The sequence below is a fragment of the Mizuhopecten yessoensis genome, unplaced genomic scaffold (assembly GCF_002113885.1).
Source record: "Mizuhopecten yessoensis strain PY_sf001 unplaced genomic scaffold, ASM211388v2 scaffold5547, whole genome shotgun sequence".
NCBI classification, from domain to species: domain Eukaryota; kingdom Metazoa; phylum Mollusca; class Bivalvia; order Pectinida; family Pectinidae; genus Mizuhopecten; species Mizuhopecten yessoensis.
In genome coordinates this window covers 402,558-429,182 of record NW_018406103.1, presented here as the reverse complement: position 1 = coordinate 429,182, position 26,625 = coordinate 402,558, and the positions used below count along the sequence as shown (strand labels likewise).

The 26,625-nt window shown below is 35.0% G+C and overlaps 1 protein-coding gene across 1 annotated transcript; it reads left to right on the top strand.

The window, feature by feature from the left end:
• The first annotated feature begins 13,344 nt into the window (after positions 1–13,344).
• LOC110450954 lies at positions 13,345–25,885 on the top strand. Its single transcript, XM_021498768.1, has 8 exons — positions 13,345–14,065; positions 15,095–15,191; positions 16,205–16,319; positions 20,131–20,374; positions 20,949–21,112; positions 22,056–22,260; positions 23,195–23,335; positions 24,136–25,885. The coding sequence occupies exons 1-8, from the start codon at positions 13,348–13,350 to the stop codon at positions 24,963–24,965; spliced, it is 2,514 nt and encodes an 837-aa protein (XP_021354443.1). The 5' UTR covers positions 13,345–13,347; the 3' UTR covers positions 24,966–25,885.
• The last annotated feature ends 740 nt before the right edge of the window (positions 25,886–26,625 follow it).

Genomic DNA, 26,625 nt, shown 5'->3' with positions numbered 1-26,625 from the left:
ATGATTTCGTTGTGATTATATTTCGTGGTTTTCTTAAAACCAGGAAATAAACGAAATTAAATCCCCAACGAAATATTATGCTTTTACAGTAATCTGTATTTAACGTTGAAATAGTGTCTCATAGGTCAACTTGGCCGGATATTAATTCTATCTATTTTGTTTTAACTTGAAACTTTAAATTGTGAATGGATATGTGACTAAGGGTTGATATATATTACAAGACATCCAATCGTCAGTAGCCTATAATTGGATGACAACACGTTATCACCGTTGATCATGCTGCGTACACAACCGCCAATCATGTCGTCGTTGAACAGCACTACTACGTGACCAGTTTCTGATCAGGATTATATATATTGCAAAGTTACTGTACCGCTACGGTCCATATATACGGAAATGTATCAGTAAAAATGTTTACAATATAACTTCAACGTTGGTGTCTTCTGTGTTTGAATATCAATAAAACGCATAGCATATTTTCGGTATTACCGTTTAATGACAAATTGACGACACTGTGTCGTCCATAAGTTAGGTCGAAAATTCAAATAAACAACAAAATACCGACAGTTACACATTTAATATTATACAATACAGTACTTATTGATGCGATGCTAAGTTATATCACGGACTTAAATATAATTTAACATCATGGTTCAATAATGAAAAGTATCTCGAACGACTCGTTTAGCCTGCTTAGGTGTGAAATTTGTGTACAGGTACAAAACAAACACACCTGTGTCCAGTGCTTGATTGATAGGTTTTGCGTCTGCTTCACTACCGAGTAGTTCGGTCAATCACAGGTAAGATGTACAGGTGTGAAAACCACGTGATTATGTGGCTGTTCAATGCAATAACCTGAATTGAATTAATAATGTTTAATAAGATACAATGTATGATACACAAAATTATAGCAGATACGTACGTATATACTGGTTCTATTCGTCTTTGATTAGAGTTATGATAACGGAATAATTTCAGTTTATATGTTGTTTCTATAATTTTGTTGAGGTAGTGGTGCTGCCATGATATAAATATAAATTAGAAATGTTTTATAATACTTTGGCAGTGCGATCACATTACATTATTATCATGCTGATATGATATTTAAACATTATTAGCTCTATACATAGATAATAACAATGGCACATGTAGTCACAGGTAAAGTATAGTTTCAGGTAGATTCAAGCATATCACACCTGCCGGTTGAAATAACAGACCATGTGCTCTAAGGGGGTTAGAGGTGTGATCAAACACCACACAAGTTTTGTATTACCACTGTCATAATTATGCTGTAATGAGATAGTTGGAGATTCCCATGTAAGACGCACAGGTGATAAAACTGTACCTGGTATTCAAATTCAATTCAGTTTATTGCATTAAATAGCCACATAATCACGTGGTTTTCACACCTGTACATCTTACCTGTGATTGACCGAACTACTCGGTAGTGAAGCGGACGCAAAACCTATCAGTCAAGCACTGGACACGGCGTGTTTAGTGTGCTGTACCTGTACACAAATTTCACAACTGGCCGTAGTAAAAAATAAGCATTATTTCCGTGGTCTTTATTTATTTCATTCGAAGTAAATATAAGTGTACTATCCACCTGTGTTATTATATCGTTTGGATTACGAAATTAGAGCGGCCGTGTTTGCATAACTATACTGACAACACGGCCAGCAAGGCAGGAACTATATACTGCCTCACCTGTACGGGCTTCGCCGGAGCGCGGCTACATCAAAGGGAATACCGCTGCGCGAGTGAGCGGGACAACGACTTAATTTTCGGGCGCCAATGACCAGTTTTCGGGAACAAAGGCACAATCTTAATGAGGTGTTATGTTCCTGAAAATTGGTTGTTGTTCCTGAAAATTGGTTGTTGTTCCTGAAAACTAGTCCATGTCTCGATAACTTGGATATGGTTTTTAAATTTAAATAGTGCTCCGCTAATTTAGAGAGTGTTTCCGTAATTTTGGCCATGCAGATATGATTTAGATGATACATCATTAAGTTAGTCCGTGCATATATTATTTAGATGCTACGTCATTAAGTTAGATCATGAATTTATGATTTAGATTGTGTACTGTAAAATTCAATGCTAGTTGAAGTAAACTGGTAAAATTAGGAAGATTAAGTCGTAGAATTATTTTTTTTTTGCTGTTTATTGTTTCCCAGTGATATTGAGTCAAAGATTCGTCTAACATATGGTCAAGCCTGAACAAAATGTACACTATTTACAACAAAGTTACAACAATTATAAAACAATTGTCCTACCTAGATAATAAATAACAAATGATAAAGCATCATCACAGACTTGATGATTTGAAATTGAGTATTTATAAATTGATAATGAGCGCATGCTTGTCAAACAAATGTTTCTAAAGGATACGTTTAAAGCACTATCATAGTCGAATATACAAACATTGCTAATATAGCAAAGAGTATTTTTTTTTACCGAATATTCATTATTGTAGTGTGCATTAAAAAGTAGCAATTAAGTCGATGGACTAAAATTTAGGTTATAATAGAATATAATCAAAATATGAAAAATATAAAAGAAACTGGCTTTGCCCAAAACATTCCAGTGGTTTGGGGTCTCCCCTATCATTTGGTCAGTTTGAATCTTCGCCTCAACATGTAGATATATATGTATTAATTATGATATTAAGAATAATGTTGAACAACCATGCATAATTGTCAGATTGTACTTGTTAACACATACAAAAACTGTTTGGTACATTTATTAAACGACAAGAGATTTTTCCAGTTTTCCACATGTGCAGGTATATTATTTCAAAAGTGTGTAAATGATCTTTTAAAATATTAGTTAAACAAGTTTGCATATAACATACATTTTAAGCAGAATATCTAATAGCTCTTGATTAAATGTCAGTGGTTAAAGTAATGAAGAGCGAGGTTGTTTAGGATTTTGTACATAAGAATAACTTGGTTGTAAGATATATTTTGTTTAAGACTTGTGAATATATATAACATGATCAAGGGATTGGGTCGGAAAACTGGAGGTTTCCGTCTCTGTTGTAACGATCCAGACAGTTATGAGATCCGGGTTTATTGCAAGGTGCGAAACCGTCGGTTTTATAATTTATGAAACCGCTGGTATATCCTGTGGCCCTCCAATGCTCTGCGTGCCGATATATTTCATGTCCATATCTATTTCTTGCGTACAGTCCAGGGTTTCTCGGTGCATTCACCCACTGACCATGGAATAGCAATTTAGTCGGTGCTAATTTCTGGTCAATTAGTATTTCAGTGTCTACCGTGCGTTGTCCGTATATTTCAATGAACCAGTTCTTACTATTGATTAAAAACAGGCCCTTGCTAGTTTGGTCTACAAGTGTATACCCCGCTATACTGACTTTCTTTCTAAGGGATCGAAACTTTGTGTAATTTGCCTTCAGAATACCGATATCAGCATCTCGTTCCCATGGTAGCACGTTCTGAAATTTCACTGCTCCTAACACCGTACCCTCTGCTAATTCACAAAAGATACCCATCTCTGCGCATGCGCTCATGACGAACGTTACTAGATTGGTTAATTCTTGCAGACAACAAGCTTCAACCGCATACCCCTTGTCACGGATACAGGAGTAAACTTTGGGGCAACCAAAATCGAATTCCAAATTCAAAGATATAAATTTCATTTTCTTCAACTTGTATTTTCTCCCAAATTGCTTCCAGTCGGATATATTCGAACTCCTAGATATGGGGTTAACGTAAAACATGGAATCTGGACAAATTATCGATTCTCCACCAGTACGCATAAAGAAGTCTTCCCAAATACCTTCTCCAGTGATGTTTTCGTCAAACTTGATCTCCATACATGTTTTTGTACTTATCACAAATGAACTATCAATATGATCACAAAATATACATTCGTGGGCTGATTCTTGGTATCCTTCCTCAAACACAATAGTGTTGTTTTTGTAGGCTCGCTGTAGACAGCCAATTTTCCAGTGGCCATCGATATCCCGAGATGCACCACCAGCGGAAATCAGTTGAAGACGTTCAATCTCACTTATAAGGCGATGTATTCGACTGTCGTTATTGAACATGATTGTTTCACGTGCCATTAGGACATAGGGCGTATTTACAGACGCAATAAGTTTATTCCAAATGTGACCTTTACTAGTTCCGGTTTTGAAATATTGAAGAGAAACGTATGAAGAAATAGACGTATAGTTACCTTTAGGGAAATCACCAACAGCGAACAAACCAACGATAACTGACAATTTCCGGTTGTATTTTTGTACGTCCATTAAAAATCTGGACAAAGTCCTACCTTCGTCCCACAGGGTAACTATTGTAAGCAGTCGCTCCTCTGGAATATGATGGTCACACTTGACCAGCTCAAATCCTTCGTAATAAAAAGGGTATCCGAATCTACCCCCCTTGTAAATCTCTGGGCAAACACTGTGCGCCTCATTTGCATGACGGCGCGTCACCGACAAACTATCCAAATCAAACGCACGCAAAACTTCATCTAAAGCATGGCCAGCAACTATCATAGCATCTCTTGCTTTTGTTCCCCGGACATGATTTACAGCTTTTCGAAATAATCGGCCTGCGATTGCAAGTTTAGATTTAGTTTCTTCATTGTTCTTTTTTTAATTGCTTACGACGGCCTTGTTCTTTAAATCCAGATTGTTAGAAATATTGGCTCGGTCAGGAACAAACGCCACTGGATCGTGTCGAATCGTGTTTCGGAGATCTTTTTCCCTTGCTGTTTTCGATATGAAAGTAGGCTTTTCCATGTACAATGAAATACATGACACTAGAAGAGTATAACTAATGAAAAGGATCACGCGTACAACCACGTTGAACCTCTGATGAATCGTCCTCATTGCTTCCAACGGCGAAAAATACTTAGTTCTAGATTTTTCTGCTACAAAACTGCAAATTTGGATCATCCACGAAGTAAAATATTAGACGTTGAATCCAAACAATTAACACTTATAAATGATCAGCCTTTGTTGTATCAAACACTGCTATGCGGTCCTCATTAGTGGTATCAATAGTTTGTCACTGTACAAGTTACACTGTTACCCCGTCCGTCTATGTATAGCAATGACTAGACCTTTCTCATTTTGGGGTAGACCTAGCACGCGTGGAGATAGAGACTCAGACAAGCAAATACAGTGGTGTTTTCAAAGAAAATTGTATATGGATCGTCGCGTATAGGGTATGGCAGAGTGTGTACACGCACATGTGCGTGACGTGACTACAGGTAAGCGAACAGGCTCAATACGACAGGTATGTGACCGTGATGATTGATATTTCAAAATCTCACCCGGGACGTCTGTTGTATTTTTCTGACGCCGATCGAGTTAAGGATGCTCCACCCTTTCGGAATTAGCCAGCAGAATTCAATGAAAGTTTCACATAATGGTTATGTTACTATGTAGAGATGATTTTATGAAAATCTAAGCCTTCCGATAAACTGGGGATTTTTTTTGTAAAAAATACTGAAAAATTGAATTTTTGTCAAATTCAACACTTTCACATTTTTTGAGCGTGTGGCATTGTTCAAAACTAATACAACAATAAGATAATGAAAAGAAACATTGCTTATCAACCCTACACATATTTTATTTATCTTAAAATATCTACAACATGTTCCAGAAAGCATTTTTTATTGAAATTGTTTGGACAAAAGTTACTCAATACAAGCTAAAAGCAAACAGGACACATAGTTTCATACAAAAAGAGTTAAAAATTGAACCAAATACACACAAAGTCTTTATAATTCATTTATTTTACATTTTACAAAAAAAATGATCCTGATGAGAGTTGTCTACCTTGAAAAAAAACGGAACTTTTTGCAGAGGGATAGAATTTATACTATGACACTTATTTCATTTACTATACCAAAAACGACGGCAATAAATTAAATTACTATATCTAAATGTCAATTTACTGTTCTTTTATGGAACAAAATTACTCTCAATCATATACACTTTGGACATCATTCTATAGTCCGCTTACGCATGGTATATTAACATGTCAGGTTGGTTGGGAAGTCCTTAAAAGAAATTCCCCGATCCAAAATAATCAGTTGGAAGAAGTTTGTTTTTACCAGAGTGACAGGGATCACATATACATTTGTGGATTAAATTTACCATCCACAAACGTCTTAGGACACGATATTTCCATATAACGAAAGAAATGTTTAACGCTTACACGGTGTCTTTTTATAAATGTGAATATATATAAATGTTCCTTCTCAACATCAACATGATGGCGTAAAAGGAGTGGTTTTTCTCCTGAAAAATAACTGCAGAAGAAAAGTAGAAATTTATTCAGTTTTCTGCTATTTTCGAGTTATTTTAAATCGACAGCTTTCATGAATTTTTCTCCATGTAACACAAACAAAATATTTAAATATGGGGGGGGCAAACTACTTTTTTACTATTCTTAGAAGACTGTTCTAGGGATCATTTCAGGGGAGTGAATTTCCGGATTTCTATAGCAATGCGATCAACTCTAGCCTGCACCGTTGCTTTGTTTTCAGTATAAACCATAATTTTAAAACAACTTTTCAGAAAAAAAACCCAGTAAGGTGAGATCAGCCAAGAGAAGTTTATCAGTTGTACATGTAATGAAAATCAGGGAATGTTACTGTAGGTAAGGAGCACTTAAATATCGTTCTCTAGTGGTTTGTCGCAAGCAGGGGACAGGAATCCTTTATACAGATGAAATGAAAAATAATTTTGAGATGTTCCCTGATTTTACTACTCTCGGCGTCCGTCTCTGTCTCCGTGGTAGGTCTGCCTCAAAATGAGAAATGTCTATTAACAGCTATGGTCATTAAAGGGCGTGCCAGGTTTTGGTGGTGGAGGAACGCCTGACTACCAGGAGAAAAAAACACGACCTACGGCCAGTACCTGGCGACTACCCCATGTAGGCCTCGAATCTGCGACCCATTGGGGGAGGGCTAGTGATCGTAGACGGTCAGGCGCCTTGACCACTTGACCACTGCGGTTTGTATGATACTGAATAGGACAGGCCAATGAGGTTATGTCATTTTCAATGAATATACCACGACACTGTGCAAATAGACACACACGAATATACTCTGCTGCGTACAATTGACAAACGAATAAGGCTAAATAAACGCAAAAGAATAAAATGGACATTGGATTTCAACGTTATATAAAACTGAATATTTTATACCAATGAGCATATAAGTAATATAATAATAAGATGGACAGTGCATCACTTCAAACTTCAGACTAGACCATACCAATGAAACTAAACATCATTGCATAGATAAGACCAATAATAACTTTGTGCTATGTGATACAAACTATTGATAAGACTAAACCTTTATAATCTTGGAACAAATTGAATTGACACTAATAGGAAAGGTCCATGAGTGATGAATATAAGACTCACACGAGATTACACCTATTTTTTTAAGGATTTTTTTTATCTTAAGTTCAAGTATCACACGATTTTTTTGATTTTTTTTTTGTAGAAACATGAAAATATTATTCCAGCCTAATTAAATGTATATTACCTAGCAATAAATGTACCCAAGTGTCATGAGTTGAGTTGAAATAAAATATATGCATGTAAATATTGTATGCAATGTCTTCAAATATCAAAAGTATGCTGGAAGTCATGGAGAGAGCTTATATAGGCAAAGCCTGTTGCTCAATCCTTTTGTTTAATCAATAAAATATATTTGAAATGAAAAAAAAAAATGAAACGAGATTACACCTGTTAAATTTGGTCATTGATGCAGTATGTCATAAATGAATTACGTTGCACCATACATCAGTTTTATCCTCCCCAGACTCATTGGTGGTAGTGCTATCCATCACCCAGACAAGTGATCGTGCGGTCGATAAAATAAGAAGATAACAAAAAAAAGTTGAAATGAAGGCAAACGCAATTCCGGTTTTTCCCTAAAAAGATTCCTGTGCTAAGGTATGCAAACCCGTAGATAATTCCATTCTCAATTTGTTGTGTGTGTATACTAGTAGTACATTGTGACCTCCCCATAATTTCCTTTTGGATTGTGTATCTCTACATCGGCGACGGTAAACCGGTCAGCCACACCCGCGTATAAAAATAGTTCTTAATAAAATCTGAACCCACATCATAAATGTACTTCAATTAACTTTGTATTTTATTGTTTTTAACGTTAATTTTTATATACAATTTCTCAAAAATGCAAAACAGTTCTAGAAATGCAATTTTGATATTACAACCATAAAAAATGGAGGTTTTCAGATACGGTTCTATCTCAAAAATGCAAAACAACCGTAGCACGAACGTTCCAGGGTACTAGTTTCGACCAAGTAGCTTAGTTGCTTAGAGCGACAGTATAATGATAAGAAATCCGTGGTTCGAATCCTGGTCTGACCCCTTTTTTATTTTATTTGTTTTACATCCGGAGCCACAGTTGTTTATTTCAACTTTATCATTTCCTCTTAAACGAACTGCACCGTATTCGCATGGGTTTCTTTTCAGAAATGATTTGTGAAAGATAAAGTTATGCAAGGGAAAAGTTTACAGTCCAAAGTTAGTTGTTTTTTTTTATTGGTAGTGTTTAGGGGAACCTTGAATTTGTTTAATACATCATCGCCAGCTATGAAAGGTGCATTGACGCTGCTGCTGTATTTGCGATAGTCATGTAAGTCACTTCAAAAGAAAATCTTGAACCCTTTTTACATCTTTATACTGTTTATATTTTCACAGGAGATGTGTGGTTTTGCCCGTTTGGGACAGTTTATACCTTATCGTTCACATTGTACAAAAATGTTACGGCGACCGAGTTTGGGTTTCCAATTACACCGCAGGGGTATATTTACTTGACAATGAGTGTGACGCTGAGAGTACAATTTCAGTGTATCATGGCGTCACTCAGCCATGGCGACAGTCAATGTTGACGGTGAATGTAATGTCCGCTTAGGCGGTTATCTCTTCATTTTGTCCTCTAAATGCCCTTCAATGTAAAAGAAGTCAAATATGAGATTTTTTTATTTAATTTCGTACTCGGATGTTTGTTGTCAAGTAAAGGATAAATTAACACAAGGACAGGCATAGTTTTCCGGACTTTTAAAGCAGACAATATGGTATTCGGAGATTTATAGAATAATTCAAAGGTATGTTATAAGTATTAATAATATTATTTTACATATTTTGATTGAAATTTACAAATCAGCATACATTATTTTCCATTTTAAGAATATCATTTTTCTATTATGTACGTAATGGTTGTGGATAAAAACCTTGGTAGAATGCCCCTCGTTGATTTGCCGCCTCGATATGGCTTACTACCAACATTTTGCAAGGCTCCTTTCTTCTCTTTTGGTTCAGAATTCCTTTAAACATTTCCCTCCGTTTATCGCCTAATCCCGTAATTACATGTTACGTCATGTATGTTTGGTTTGGTTTAGTATTGTTTAACATCCTATCAACAGCTGTGGTCATTTAAGGACGGCCTCCCCTGTGTGCGAGATGCATGCGAGTAGTGTATGCGGGTGTTTTTTGGGATGCTGCGTTACCTGTATGCCAAACATTCTCTGGAAAAATAGTGACGGTGTATAAATGTGTTCTTGCTTTTAAATTTCGATTGGCTTTCAGGTGATATAATTATTTTATTAACACATTATTCATGTATCCAATCGTCATGCTGAATGTTCTGTAATAAATTGTGTCAGTATAATTAGGTTTTCTTGTACTTAAATGTCGTTTGACTTGCAAGTAAACTACATAATTATGTCACGCCTTATTTATGTATCGATACAAGACAATTTGATAATTATTTTGTCTTACTTTTAATAAAAAATATTATTTGTTGAAGGGCGTTTGTAGGTGAGAACGAGGTTAATATTGAGAGCTTATTAAGACTCCCTGTCCCACTCCAATGCGGATTGATTTGGGGTGGGTTTTTATACAAATTTATACAAAATTAGATAAATATTTACATGTTGTTGTGATTAAATCTCCCATGTAGGTTGCTACATGGAGAGAAACTTACATGAGTGGCACTATAAATGATGCCGTTGGAAGCACAGTTCGACTACAAACAGAATATATTATATCTCCATCACGCACGCAGGCATACACACATAGGGAGATATAACCCAGGTGACATAGGACTAGTAGTTAGCGCCTGATAAGGCACCTGCTACAAATTCCTCAAAATTGTATTGATTAATGTATATGCTAGTTTCATTAATTGTATATCTATGTACTTTTAAGCGCTTTAGAGTGGCTTATGTTAGCTAGATAGGGCGCGTTATCAAATACTGTATATTATTTATGCCTTGACGCGAACCCGCAACGAGCCCGGAGTCCTACAACTAGACTATACCGTGCCTCCTAATCCTAGTAGTAAATATAAGTAGTACCTGTAGGGGCGTAGGAATATCTCACGGTTTTGACCAATCGCAGCACCGTTAGGTATTATTACACGTGTGTAATACCATATTTATGACATGGCCCTATGGCATAGTAAAATGGGTCAGTTATGTGATAAACTCTATTTTCATTATACTACATATATAATTGATTCCTTTTTTTCATCACAGATGCATCATGTATTATCTCATATAAGTATTTTATACATATATATATATATATATATATAATGTATACCTATCCTCTCACAGGAGGCGGCACACAATTTGAATTTATTTGCTTTGCTTGCTCATGTTCTGGAGTTCAGTACCTGAGAAGGTTTTTTCTAACAATTATTACCTATAACTAGACATCGCACAAGTATACATTTACATCATTCTACAAAGACATAAACTATTACATGGTTATTCCGTCTTTGCGTATTGCAGAGTTATCTTCTCTTGAGAGCAGGTATTGATTGTTACGTCATTTGTTTGTGAGATGAACGTCATTATTTTTTGAGTAAACGACGTAATTTTCTCACACAAACCAATGACGTAACAATCAATACCTGCTCTCAAGAGAAGATAACTCTGCAATACGCAAAGACGGTATATATAAATCCATATTCTGACTAGATGAGGATTTGGATCTACATTGTTAAAATGTATTTAAGTAGAATTAAATTGAACTTAGTATAGATATATGTTGTATATAAGTCAGCTATTTTTTAATCTCAGGATATGAAATGTGTATAAAAATGTATCTATATATAGTATACAAGTAAATTTATTTAAAATAAACTTGAGTATAATAAGTAGTTTTTTTTTACTGTAACACTCCTTCTCTCTTTATATATATTTTTCAATTATATTACATGTATAAATACATATGGATATATAGAATATAAAAATTCGATTGGAATCTGTGTGACAGGGAAAATATATGAAAATGAAAAATCTGTTTTCTTGTAATTTTTTAATTTTCATATGGATATGGATATAAAGTCATATAGTCTATAAATCAATCTGTCTGTTCATAATATATATACTTTCTCATAAAGTAAAATTTTCGAACAACGGACAACATTTCATAAAACTACAGAAAAAGAACACCCCCTGTTTTTTCTCTAATTATAGTTTTGAGTCACATCTGACCTTCTAATTTTAACTTCTAAAAGGAAATCTATATTTTGTTATCGTGTCCGCCCTATTGGCCTTATAGTAGACGCTTTACTTTATTATTTAGCAGTTCTACAAATATAAACATTTTATATATTGTTGGGCTTATTTCATTGCAAAAGAATAAAAATAAAAAAACCAGTTTATCGATTTTCGATTTTATTTGTTATGGTTTCTTTTCATGACAATTAATTAAAATAATAGAAGAAGCGTTGAGGATGATTTTTTTTAAATTTTCATCAGGTTATGAAAATAATTGGTTTTGCTATGCGGATAAATACAGTTTGCCAAAAATAATTCATCATTCCCCTATACAAATAACAAACAAATATGCTTAAAAAATGGCGAACTGTTACTTAATCGTAAATCGAAATCGGAATCTATCAAGAAAGGGTAAACGCAAACAAAAGACACCTTTTCACGAAACCCTTATAAATTAAAGGGAGTATAGACCAAGTGTTCCCGAAAGTAAGCGTTTCTGTAATTCTAGGTAACGCCAAAGGAATGCCATGTTATAAACGTGAAAATCTGGGGTGGTGGAAGCGTTAGAGAGTTCAAAATATTAGCATTAATATTACACAAGGACATGTGTCATTTACGAACGTGTTTATGATGGCGACAGTAAAATATGTTGCTGCATTGTACGAACCAACCTGCCACTCTGCAAATCATGTATTGTAAGTTTGTTCATCAGCATCCAACATTTATCACGGATTTCAGGATATTTGGAGAAAGCCCGTTCATATCGATTCTACTGCGATATGACACAGAAGGGGAAGCAGAGATGTTACTATCAATACATTGAAAGTTCATTGTTGAAGTCGAAGGGCATGGAATCTTAGAACTATGTTCTCCACCTGTGGCGTCCTATGTGTCTACATACTGACTCGGTACATATGTTTTGAGCAGCTTACCAATACGCTTACAATTTGAGAGAGTTGTTGCTGGAAAATTTATGTTAAGGATCCTTGCGTCATTGTCAAAATTCATAACAATCAGTTGGAAGCAGTTTTAAGTTTAAATTCATTATTTCTAAACTGCCAAACCCATACTTTGCAGGACGTTTAGGGAAAATAATGAAAATGAAATAAACAACAATATTCTAAAAGTAACTTGTAACGCTTGGATTCGAGCCCTGGACCGCCGAACAGAATACGGTTCTGCTGCCCGACTGAGCTACCTGTTTAGCGGTTGTCCGTGGCCCAATTAAAATCATAAATACAATTGACTCATTTACCCCTGAAGACACATTTGAGCTCATCCGATGGGAGTTGTTCATTATGACATTTCAGGAGTGAATGAGATAAGAGGGATTACTATATGTATAAAAAAAACCTTCAGTGGAACCTGTAGTGGTTTTCCTGCAGTTGGACATGCATATTTAAGTATACGTTACAAAATAATCCAAAGTTACAACTATACGACATTTATTCTAATCCCATATTGAGAATACGTATACATTCTGTAGTTTATCTATTGGCTTAACATATGCATGAAGCATTGCTACTCTATATATTACAGGGTGAGCAGTCGAGGATACATCGATGACCGTGTCAACTATCAAAGCACAATCAAGCTCATATCTACAAAAGATAATTAATGCTGACTTCGATATGGGTAGCATAAATACTGACGGATTGAAAGTCGACACCCTACCGAACACTGAAAACGATAAAGGTGTTCCGAAGACGGAAAACAAAACAAGTGCTTTGAAGACAGCAAACGATAAAGGTGTTCCGATTATGAAAAATGGTAAAGGTATTTCATCCATGAAAACGGTTCCTAGTGTCAAAAGTATGGTAAAGGATAAAAGTGTCCCGAATGCAATATTCGTATCGGATGCTACGGAAAATGAAACGATCGCAAGTGTGTCTTCAGAGGAAATTTTCCGAGACGTCAAGTCCATTGACAGTGACGATTCTACACCAACTATCGTCCCTAAATCTCCATCCTTCGGCAGGCCGTACCATATTAAGACCAATGGTTCTTTAAATAGCTCAAATTGTCCCAGTGACGCTGAAATGGACAAAACGGATATGACGAGATCATTGAATGACGACATGCAGGGTACAAATGAACAAATAAAAAGGAGCACTCTTCCGAAACAAAACAATGGTCCTAAACTGCAAAGACGACATTCGGAAATGGAAGGCATCAATAAAGAATCCTACATGATTGGAAATCAATTTAAAGTACTCTCCGGAACAACGTCTTTGGAAAGAAACATACACTTACATCACAGCAATGAATCAACTCCTGCTGCAGACGAGAAGAGACTATCGGGGTGGCATACGATAGGGCACAGTTTTCAGAGAAAACTTGGCGGCGAATTCGACAGGACAAAAAGAACAACATGGGGTGGGAAATACGCGAGAAAACAGCGGGAGTCACTAAAAGTGCTAAATGAGTTAGACAACGCTTACCACTACTCCAGTGATAGCTCGGGGGATCATTATTACGAGGCAAATGACAGACAAAGGTCAAAATTCTCGAAAGCGGAATCTGGAAACAAAGGTAGGTGTACATTTATTGAAGCAATGCATGTTTTAAGAAATGTTGTTATGGTCCTATAACACGAATTGCTGTTAATAAAGCCGTTAAGTTTGTCAGCAATATAAATGCGTGTTATACGACCTTAAAAAATATTTGCTAAAATATTCGTTATTGATATTTACATTCTGATACAGTATTTATGCTTTATTTAGTTATTGCGAACAGTTCTTTGATCAGCAAATTAAGTGTTGACAACAATGTAATTGATGACGTCACAAGAGAGATTGATGGCGTTACAATATTTAGCAAATGTTGTTATAGTCTCACAACAACATTTGCCTTCTCAATGCATTGCAATGGAACGTTACAGAGAAAATGAAAATACTTCGGGGTAAAGATGCCAAAAATAAATTACACTTCGTACAACTGTAACACTGAACGTTCAGTTGAACTTGACGTTTAGCAATTTAGGGAGTGAAAAAAGCATTTTCCCTGAAAGGTGTTAAACAGAAAGGATATGTCTTTTAAACCCGAGAGTAAATGCTCATTCGGGGGAATTCATTAAGCATACTTTCAAGGTTCTACCTGAAAGCCACAATGGCATGATGTAATTTGTTATGCTCACATTGGTTTTGACAATCATAATGACAGGTGCGCCGAGAATAATTATTGGGAGATATCATAAACGCACGGTGATATAATATACAATAAAGACGAAACCTATGTTTACACATTTAAACCTGTTTAAATCGTAACCTGCCAGTCCGACGCCCTTTATCAACCGTACACTGCCTAGATAATTTTTCGTATATTTCTTTGTAAATTACACCTTTGTGTTATACAAATGTATTAATTCAAAACTGGAACGTAGCTCGACCATTTGTTTGCCCTAATGATCTATCCTGTGCTGATGGGCCGTTAAGCATGTAATAATAATAACAGATATATGGTATGACGTTCATTGTTTTAGAAGATTTTAGATATTCTTGAAAAGATCTTCAGAATTTTTTAACCCTGTTACACTAACCCCGCTTCATTGGTCTCCTGAAGGAGTGGGACTAAGTGTCGAGGATGGCGGCCCAGATGACGTCTTCATCAGCCAAGTCGAAACGGAAGAGGATGCACAGATGTATGAGGAAAACCTGCAGTAAGTGAATTATGTTTTGTTAAATCTTCTTTATGATAACAGTCAGATCAGGACACTTCCGTCGATAAGGTAGCTCACCCGGTTTAAGCAATAGTGCTGCAGTTTAAATTTCAGGTGGGTTTTTTTACGCTCAGAACACTGGTATTTATTACATTTTGTTTATTTGATTTGGTTAAGTTCTCACATGGTATATTGCTCTTTTTCAGAAATAATGTATCAATGCTATAGTCACGTTAGAAAGAAAACAGTTTCCAATACTTAGTAACAGGTTTTTGGCATGTGGAAGAAGATAATCAAACTATAAAAAATCTCTCTCTTTCCCGTGAAAATTGTATTAAATTTGGACCTCTCTAGTATTTTGTGAGGCCTCTGTAATACTCTGAATCTCATTAAAACGAAATCCTGCATTTAGTTTTGTAATTTGCATATTTTAGAGAAGGAATTATAAAATATCACAATATCCCATGAAATACAAGTTCTGCATTTCCATATATCCGATACGATTAGTTTTTCTAAAATACATATCCTAGTTTCAGTTAATAATATAAGGAACTCATTAGTTCCTCGTAGATTCCATTGAAATCAGTTACTTAAGTTGTGATATCGATTTCTATATAACTGTATCTGACATCTGTTTGTCAATAAAATTCAGTCTTGTATTTCATTACGTTGTTCTAGATTACAAATACTGTGTGTCGTTCACACCAGAAACTCAAATTTGGCATATTTTGCAAATGCACAACTTGTTTGTATTCATTATCTTGTCTATCTGGTTGTATTTCTTGTAAATGAAGGTGATATTTGAAAATAGGTAACAAATAAAAAATCACAATTTTTTGAACGAAAGAGAGACGCATTTTCAGAGTGTTTTAAACTTAATGTAGAAAAAGCGAATTCCACAAGAAATGAATAAAAAACATATAAAGATAATTGTAAACTTCAAATATATTTACCAGCCCAAATTCCTACATATTTCCATTTAATGAAATCTTTCTGTCGTCCGTATCTTACAGAGAATACATGTCCATCTGCATGAGTGGGATATACGGCATTTTTCTGGCGGTCATTGGATTGGTCATCCCACTGGCCGAAACCTTTGCAGATCCCTCACTACCATTTATATTCGAGGTTGGTATATTGTGATATTCAATGATGATATCGGTATTAAGATTCCATGTTTGTATATTCAATCTCCTTTGATTTACATCTGTTTCTGCTACAGATATGTATTGAAAACAATTTCTAGTATTGCAATGTGTTTTTTGAATATTGCAAATTCATCACAAAATATTATACCCCTAGAAATTAAATCCTTAAAAATACGTTAATAAGAAAGTAAAAAAAAAAATGAACATAAAAAATATATTTTGTGTAGGTTTGGAAGTTAGCTCACAAAGCAAGCTAAATTCAGAAAAAAATCCATCTGGACATAAGTTTTTGAAGATTATTTCATGTCTATGCTTCTTTGTTCCAAAAGATTAGTTGAAAATGGTTCCTGCAAAACATTGCCATGTCAAAATCATTTTACACTATATTTATATTGCCAGACAATATCGCGATATATTGTTATTGTTACTAGGCATTATTTCAAAATATTGGTATTGTTGCTAGACAATATCGTGATATATTGGGTATTGTTACTAGACAATATTGCACTATATTGATATCGTTGCTAGACAATATCGTGATATATTGGTATTGTTACCATACAATATATCACTATATTGGTATTATTGCTAGACAATATCTTGATATATTGGTATTGTTACCATACAATATATCACTATATTGGTATTGTTATATTACTTCCTAGCACGAATTAATGTTATTATAAGTCCAGATTCATGAATCCTCTCCTTTTGTCAAAGTCACTCTTTGGTTCTTGTCTTTTTGTTTGCATTTCGACTTGTATTTTCTATTAAATATTGCAAATCTGTTTTGACATAGTGGTATCTATAATGCATTCCTATTACTTTAAGTATCATTGAAAGTCGTAAACTTAACAAAACGTATTAATAAGACGAAGAATATCTACTGCTGGGCATAAAAGCCTAATTTTCGTTGTCGCTGACTTTCATGCCTACCGGGATCTGACATGTGCATCATGTAGTGCACTGTACACAAGCCAAAATCACTACAATACCAGCACACTATCACACAAGCCAAAATCACTACAATACCAGCACACTATCACACAAGCCAAAATCACAACAATACAAACACACTATCACACAAGCCAAAATCACAACAATACAAACCAATTATCACTAAAATACAGGCACATTATCACTATCACACAAGCCAAAATCACAACAATACAAGACAATTATCACAACAATAAAAGCACACTATCACACAAGCCAAAATCACAACAATACAAGCCAGTTATCACTAAAATACAGGCACATTATCACTATCACACAAGCCAAATCACAACAATACAAACCAATTATCACTAAAATACAGTCACATTATCACTATCACACAAACCAAAATCACAACAATACCAGCCAGTTATCACTAAAATACAGGCACATTATCACTATCACACAAACCAAAATCACAACAATACAAGCGAGTTATCACTAAAATACAGGCACATTATCACTATCACACCAACCAAAATCACAACAATACCAGCCAGTTATCACTAAAATACAGGCACATTATCACGATCAAACAAGCCAAAATCACAACAAAATAAGCCAATTATAACTAAAATAGAGGCACATTATCACTATCACACAAACCAAAATCCCACAAGCCAAAATCACAACAATACAAGCACACTATAACACAAGCCAAAATCATAACAATACAACCCAATTATCACTAAAATACAAGCATATTATCACTATCACACAAGCCAAAATCATAACAATACAACCCAATTATCACTAAAATACAAGCATATTATCACTATCACACAAGCCAAAATCACAACAAAATAAGCCAATTATAACTAAAATAGAGGCACATTATCACTATCACACAAACCAAAATCACAACAATACAAACCAATTATCACTAAAATACAGTCACATTATCACTATCACACAAACCAAAATCTCACAAGCCAAAATCACAACAATACAAGAACACTATCACACAAGCCAAAATCATAACAATACAAGCCAATTATCACTAAAATACAGGCACATTATCACTATCAAACAAGCCAAAATCACAACAAAATAAGCCAATTATAACTAAAATAGAGGCACATTATCACTATCACACAAACCAAAATCACACAAGCCAAAATCACAACAATACAAGCACACTATCACATAAGCCAAAATCACAACAATACAAGACAATAATCACTATCACACAAACCAAAATCACAACAATACAAATCAATTATCACTAAAATACAAGCACACTATCACTATCAAACAAGCCAAAATCACAACAATACAAGCACACTATCACACAAGCCAAAATCATAACAATACAAGCCAATTATCACTAAAATACAAGCATATTATCACTATCACACAAGCCAAAATCACAACAATACAAGTCAATTATCACTATCACACAAACCAAAAATGACAACAATACAAGCCAATTATCACTAAAATACACGCACATTATCACTATCACACAAACCACTATCACACAAGCCAAAATCACAACAATACAAGCCAATAATCACTAAAATACACGCACACTATCACTATTACACAAACCAAAATCACACAAGCCAAAATCACAATACAAACCAATTCTCATTACAATACAGGCACATTATCACTATCACACAAACCAAAATCACAACAATCCAAGCAAATTATCGCTATCACACATTCCAAAATCACAACAATACCAGCCAGATATCACTAAAATACAGGCACATTACCACTATCACACAAGCCAAAATCACAACAATACAAGCACACTATCACACAAACCAAAATCACAACAATACAAGCAAATTATCGCTTCACACATACCAAAATCACAACAATACAAGCACATTATCGCTATCACACAAGCCAAAATCACAACAATACAAGCACATTATCGCTATCACACAAGCCAAAATCACTGTAATACAAGCAAATTGACGCTATTACACAAGTCAATAATCACAAATACATCAGCCAATACTCAGTATTAAACAAGCGAACAATCACTGTTACGAAAGCTGATCATCAGTTTTGCAAATGCTCAATTATCAATATCACACGAGGCAATAATCACTATCATTCGAGTCAATAATCACTATCACACGAGTCAGTAATCACTTTCACAAAAGTCAGTAATCACTATCACACAAATCAATTATCACTATCAGACCAGTCAGTAATCACTATCACAAAGTCAGTTATCACTTTAAAACAAATTAATTTTCACTATCACACAAGTCAGTAATCACTGGCACACAAGTCAATAATCACTATCACAAAATTCAATATTCACTATCACACAAGTCAATATCTACTATCACACAAGTCAATATCTACTATCACACAAGTCAATATTCACTATCACACAATCCAATAATCACTATCACAAAAAATCCATAATCACTATTGCACAAGTCAATAATCACTATCACACAAATCCATAATCACTATCACACAAGTTAATTATCACTATCACACAAGTTAATAATCACTACCACACAAGTCAGTAATCACTATCACACAATTCAATATTCACTATCACACAAGTCAATTATCACTATCACACAAGTCAGTAATCACTATCACACAATTCAATATTCACTATCACACAATTCAATAGTCACTATCAAACAAGCCAATAATCGCTTATTCACATGGGTTCTGTTGGCAGTCTACATCTATCTGTGTCATGTAAATCCACTATGGCGGCATTCTGCATTGTTTGCATTTTTTTGTCACTGGAATCTTTGAAAGCGTTCCACATTTATCTGTACCTCATGGTACGTATGCAATCCTCGTTGTAGGCATTCTATTTATATCTCTACGTCATGGGAATCCTTTTCATCATCTACATGTACGTGTTCATGATGCGGAAAAGGCAACTGCGCGTGACTGACATTGCAAAAGCACTATCACGCAGGCTGTCGTCGTCCAAGACTCTCCCTACTTCCGTTTCGGAGCAGACGAAGGATGGTAAACCATCGACCCATCTATCAATCAACTACCCAAACTCTACGGGTAGCTTCTACTTACGGCTAGGCGCACTATGTAAGTAACTCATAGCCTATTTACTTGAGATACATAAAGACCTATGTGTGTTGTATATTTGAATTACATGTAGTAACTACCAATATCTCATATAGACTAGGAACATGTAGTGAAATAACCTCTTCGTCGAGACCATTTCGTCACAAAAAGTCAACCTAGCTATAATGTATGATAAGGATTTCTTTCAAAAGCGATATCGAAAAGCTGTTTTCAGGCCTCGAACAAGGGTCCAATTTATATTTGCGGTTTTTGTAAGAGATATATGGGTATCGTTAAAACTTAAACTTGAGAAAAACATAGTCTTGTTCAACCAGACGCTTGATCACTTTGTAATTCGCAGACAGCAAGAGTCTGGTTGAACGAGACTAGAGAAAACTGTAGATTAACTGCATGCACTGTAACTGGGTTTAGAATAATTCTATACTACATATTGGACAGCTACATACATTGTACATATTTTCATATAACAATATCATTAGTGTTAAAGCATGGTAGTAGTAGTATTCGCAGCACTGGTCTCCTTTCAACCCAAATATGCAAGGTCGTTTTGCATGTGTACGTATTCTTTCAACAGTGTTCGGAGTAGGAAGTATGGTTGACAGTGGTCTTCATTTTGGGCAACACTTCCAGGCTTTCGATGGAGAGTCAATGTGTAACAAACCTATCGAGGCGGCTAAGCCATTCGGTCATCTCGTCTTCACCTTTGTCCAGCTCTACTTTATCTTCCTCAACTCAAAGGTACTATACATTAGTTTACTTTCGCTATTATTATGTTATTTAATTTGAATCTTATATCTTTTTTTTTTCATTGTGTAATTATTATATATAATTAATCATTCTATTATTTTTATTACAAACATTCTCTTAGGAATAATACATCTGGTATGTTTTCAAAAACTAATTCCTATTTTAAACATAGTACAAATGTCACTCTAAGTCCGATTATTTCGACCTCCTCACCTTCTTTGAGAGCGAAAGTCAACGAGTGTTTCAAGTAACGTATATCTTGCTTCTTGGTAATTAAAGGAAATGACGTTACTTTAAACAATCTTTGACTTTAGCCCTTGACAAGGCAAGGAGGCCAAAATATTTGTACTAAGAGTGGCATCTGTTCTATAATTTTTTTTATATCTTTTTTGTATTTTCCCTTTAGAAATCATCTGTTGTTTATTAATTTCTATTTGCTTTTTGAGAAACAGCATCTTACATTGTTATGTCTATCAAATTAATTTGTCTTTGAACAAAACAGTCTAAAAAAGTAACTTTATGAGTACAAAACAACTCCTAACTGTAAAATATTGCTTATTCAAGCATAAAGCATTTTATTCATATCTCCAGTAGTATACCCGGTCGCTATTCTGTCTGAATATAAACGAAATGTTTCATAACTAAAACCTTATCAAACAATATGTTATATACACCACACCAAAATAGCGACGTAACCAATTTTGTTGTTACGTCACAGGAATTGACATATAAACGACTTCTTTTGGTTGTACTGGCTACATATCCTTTTGTTTGGAGCTGTGAATCCATTAACCCAAGAACAATTGCCAGGTTTGCTATATCTACTCCAGACTAAAAGTGTGACGTAATCAATTTTGTTGTTACGTCACAGTAATTGAAATATTTTTTATTGGCCTCGTTTGGTTGTACTGACTACATATAATTTGCTTTCCAGTTGTGTATCCATAACAACAGAATAATTGCGAGGTTTGGTATGATACACCTTTGTTGTACCAATATTTGTGTATGGATTCAAAGCCTCGTTGTGGAAACACTGTCCGTTCTACACCATTGGAACGTAGTTCACCAAGCGCAAGTTGCCATGACACCAAACACGTCAGACGCACCGTCAACCCAAATATTCAACCAAGAACCAACAAGTATGTAATATGTACCTAACATATTTAGAAGGATTTTGTTGAATAAATATTGGTCTCAAACACCGTTAATAATTAGTTTCAACAGGGAATGTATATCGCTGAAATCTATTTATAGAAACAAAAGAGTACTAAAGTGTGAGCTAAACCATAATACTAACACAAAATCGATACAACTTGGACAAAAAATGAATAAAGGAAATATTTACATGGAGACGATTGATTAAGTACAATAAGAGTCAGACCAGTTGTTTCGGAAAGTAACCGTCTTCTGCTTCATCTATGACACCCTCGATATAATAATGGTTCAAATCACGTAAAGCCACGTCCTCCCCGAGACCTCGGGTAACGACAACAAAACCACAAGGTACTCTAATGAGCATAATAAAAAACATTGACTTTCATATAACACAAAGAAATGTCATATTTCCTAATGAAACCGCGTATCGTGGAACGGTTAGAACAGAACTATGTTGCATGTTAAATACATTTCAAACCTTTAATATTTGTTCTGGAGACCAAATCAGCAGAAGTTTTTGTGCTTGATATGTCCAACTTCGGAAAAATTAACTATTTGACCTCAAATGAGAGGATTTTCACCGACCAAAAGGAAATTATGTTTCATATAAAATGAATTTGAATTGAGGATATCAATCAATAATATGAAATAATTACTGAATTTGAATGATAGGGTAAACAATGATACGGGGAGAAAATCCGATTCAATGACAAGTAGATGAAAAAATAGATAAACAAGGGCAAAAATGTTAAAAATATTGATAAATTGACCATCTTATAATATTCACTCAATTTAAATAATCACGATGCACCTAAAGCTTAAGAATATGCAGACGTTGAAGGATAATGAGAATGAAAACATTAATGTTTACATGTATTTTGTAGTCTTCTAACAAATGACATCTATGAAATGTTTAAGGCTTGGACAGTCCGAACTCTACTGTGCACGGATCCACACCGGAAGTGACGTGTTATTGGGACGAAATGATGTCACGTGTTGTACAGTCTACGGGGCCATACCTGTATTCATGCACCATTGAATACAGTATTATTTGCACTGGTAAGATATCGGGTGGGGGGTGAGGAGACAGGGTAACATCTACATTATGTTTTTTCTCCAAACAATGAGACTATATAGATAAAGAATCTATATTATGCAAACGAGGAAAAAGGGAAGTTTGGATTTTCAATTCATGTCGACATATTGAGCTACTAGTGTAGTTTGGTTTAGTACTGTTTAACGTCCTATCAACAGCTATGGTGATTTCAGGACGGCCTCCCCTGTGTGGAAGATGCATACTTGTATAGTAATTATTGCATTAGGATCTCTGTTCCACTGCAAAAACAATCACTATGGATTAGAAACTATAGCTTAAATATATTATTTCTGAAATCAGATCTTGGGGAACTTAAATAAAACAAATATATCAAAAAAAATGAAACGAACAAAATGATCAAGAGCAATGTTCTGAATTGAAAAATAAAACAGTACTTAGGAAAGATTTGAGTCCTTGTCTACCGATCATTTAAGTGTGACTCTAACCAACTCTAACCAACTAGTCTACTCGGTCAATTATGGTCGCGTTACAGACTCAAAATCAAAGGGGAACCATACAATGTGGCTAGACGCGGTTTCGAACCCTGAGCCCTCTGATCCAGGGACGTGCTCTAAGCAACAATGGTCGAGTTGAACTACACTTATATCTAAAATGAAATCAAGGGGAGGGAAGGTAACAGTTTCAACGAAAAACGAGTTTTGCCTGCTGTGAAACAGGGATGCTTGAACAGATTTTGTATGTGAAGTCTCTGTATAGATCATTGATATAATTTATAGCATCATATTTTTTACCTGTCACTTAGGTATACTCTACGTAATGTGGACCAACGTGGGAACGAATCGGAGACCGAAACATCAGGCAACGGACACCGGAAATGACTTCAATACACAAAATGATGACGACATCAGTTCTCTTGACATGAAACGTCACAAAATTAGCGTAGATTGTACAAATTCCAGCCGTGGTCTGTTTATTGGCATCCTTGTCTCCGTAGGCGCCATCATAACAATGGTAGCATTCTACGTCATGATCAATCTAAAAACATTTCAGGAAACGGCAGTTGTCTTGATGCTTCTATCCGAAATGACGATGTATATTCTGACCAGCATTGCGAGCTTTCTAGCAGCAGAACGGATGCACAAATTACGTCATTATTCTGCACTGAAATTCGGTCTAGAAGAGGGCCTCCTTTTAGTATCATTTACTGGACTGGTCATGTTCGGTGTGTTTAATATAGTACCGGATGTTCATTACACAGACAAAGCACTTGGAGTACTTAACGTTATGACAAACGTTCTCATGATCTTACAAGCGTCTATTCAAACCGTTCTCTTACTCACAACAAGGAAATTTCGAGCTCTCAACAAGGAGCAGGAGAAAGGGAAGTATGGACGACAGTTAATTACATTTCTGATCCTTTGCAATTTTGCAATGTGGACTCTAGAAACATTTCAAGCACGCGAACCTGAACATAATCCCATCCAGGTTGATATGTATGGAGTAAAAGCGTGGGCCCTGTTTTCTCACATAGCGGTACCATTCGGAATACTCTTCCGGTTCCATTCGTTCGTGTACTTGTTGAGCATTTGGAAAAGCGCCTGGAAAATTAAGACCGAAACAGAACAAAATTGATGTGCAAAATGTCCATATCCACTTAAATGAGAATTTGACGTTTGCTGTTGTGCTTATAATATGGAATATGACTCATGCTTGAGTTTGCTTAGATAAACTAGCAAATAAATATTAAATTACATTTCATATTATTTCATAATGTTATACTCAACGGAAGTTTAAAGATTGGCGAAAATGGAAAAGAAGGAATAATTCAATTAATCAGATTTACTCAGACGAAACAGTGTAGAAGAGTTGCAATATTGGTTGACAAGAAATAGATGTTCATCAGTCATTATTATGTAATTTGACACATGAGACTCATACTGAAGTTTAAAAATCAATTTATTTTTTTTACTCGTCAGTGCAAGATAAACCAGTAAAACCTATGAGTCTCTAGTTCTGGTAAAAAATAATTTTACATTTTTTTTTATCAACGAGGAGGAATTTTGACATCATCTTTGCTAATTGGAAATCCAGGCAACAACGTCTCCAGTTTAATGTTAGCGTAATATTTGGATCAAATGAAATAAACTTAACGACAAACTAACCAATTCGGCGTCTGACAGCCTAGTTGAGATGTTTTACCCCTGGATAGGTAGGATGGATATTCAACGTAATATTTTGAAAAGGAAAAGAAAAGCACTTATTTACTCGATTTACACTCTATGTTAAGCTGTTTTTAGAGGAAAGAAGCGTTTTCCCTGTGAGGACGTACTCATTTCTGAATGCAACCAAGATTTGCATAGTTCATGTCGCGCTTACACTTCAGGAACGCATGGTCTTATTCTTCTTTTGTGGCTTGTTTTTATGAAACAGTTCCTTTTTTATCTGGGTTTAAGTACTCCAAAATGTTTGCTTCCCTAGCCTCGGGTTAAATTACGGCATAATCATTTATTATATTAATAATAAGAATACTTAAAGCGCTGTATTAGAAGAAGCCCATATGTGTTAACTGGAAAATAAAAATCTGAAATTGTCTATTAATATTTTTTGTCTGTCTATAGTCAGTCATTACAAGCTTAGCCTATATAAAATTAAACACAGAGGCTATACATCAAATCTTCACGTAATTTACCTGACTCTTAATTCATTTTAATTTTAGATAATTTAGTTAAGTACATATTAGTAGGATTGTCGTGTCATTGCCGAAAACTGTAACACTATGAATTGGAAACTCTTTTTTGATCAGCATGAAAATGGACCATATCCTACTGTTCTTTTACCAAAAGTATCAGTATTGAAACAACGCAGTGTTCCGAGAGTACAAAATGTAACGGGGCAAGACTGCCATTCGAACCCTTGCTCTCTAAACACAATACATTCGCTCTAACAAGCTGAGCTACGTGATCAGCAGTTGATCTCTAGCCCAGTCCTACTTAGTTAAATCCATAAAGTAGGAAATTAAACACTACAATGGAAGTTCTTTTGTCTGCGGTTGGACAATGATACTTAACACAGAAACATTAACATTCGCTACGTTGTTTAAAATTTTCTTTATTTGACACTCTCAGTTACAAAGCACAAATATGAAAGACTGGTTAAAAATTTATTGAAATAAATATATCAAAAGTAATAAATACAGTATGAGGTATAAAAAAGTTATTGATAAATTCTTTTACACAAAAGCCATTTCAACCCATTTTTTTCATACATCAAACAAAACCGAATGTTTAAAATA

What these genes read in the sequence shown, in the direction of transcription:
- LOC110450954 (XM_021498768.1), top strand. Translation starts at nt 13,348, where the DNA reads ATGGTAAAGGATAAAAGTGTCCCGAATGCAATATTCGTATCGGATGCT. An exon ending in CACTACCATTTATATTCGAG is followed by an intron (nt 16,320 to 20,130) that starts GTTGGTATATTG and finishes TCCTCGTTGTAG; the next exon opens with GCATTCTATTTATATCTCTA. An exon ending in TTATCTTCCTCAACTCAAAG is followed by an intron (nt 21,113 to 22,055) that starts GTACTATACATT and finishes TTTGCTTTCCAG; the next exon opens with TTGTGTATCCATAACAACAG.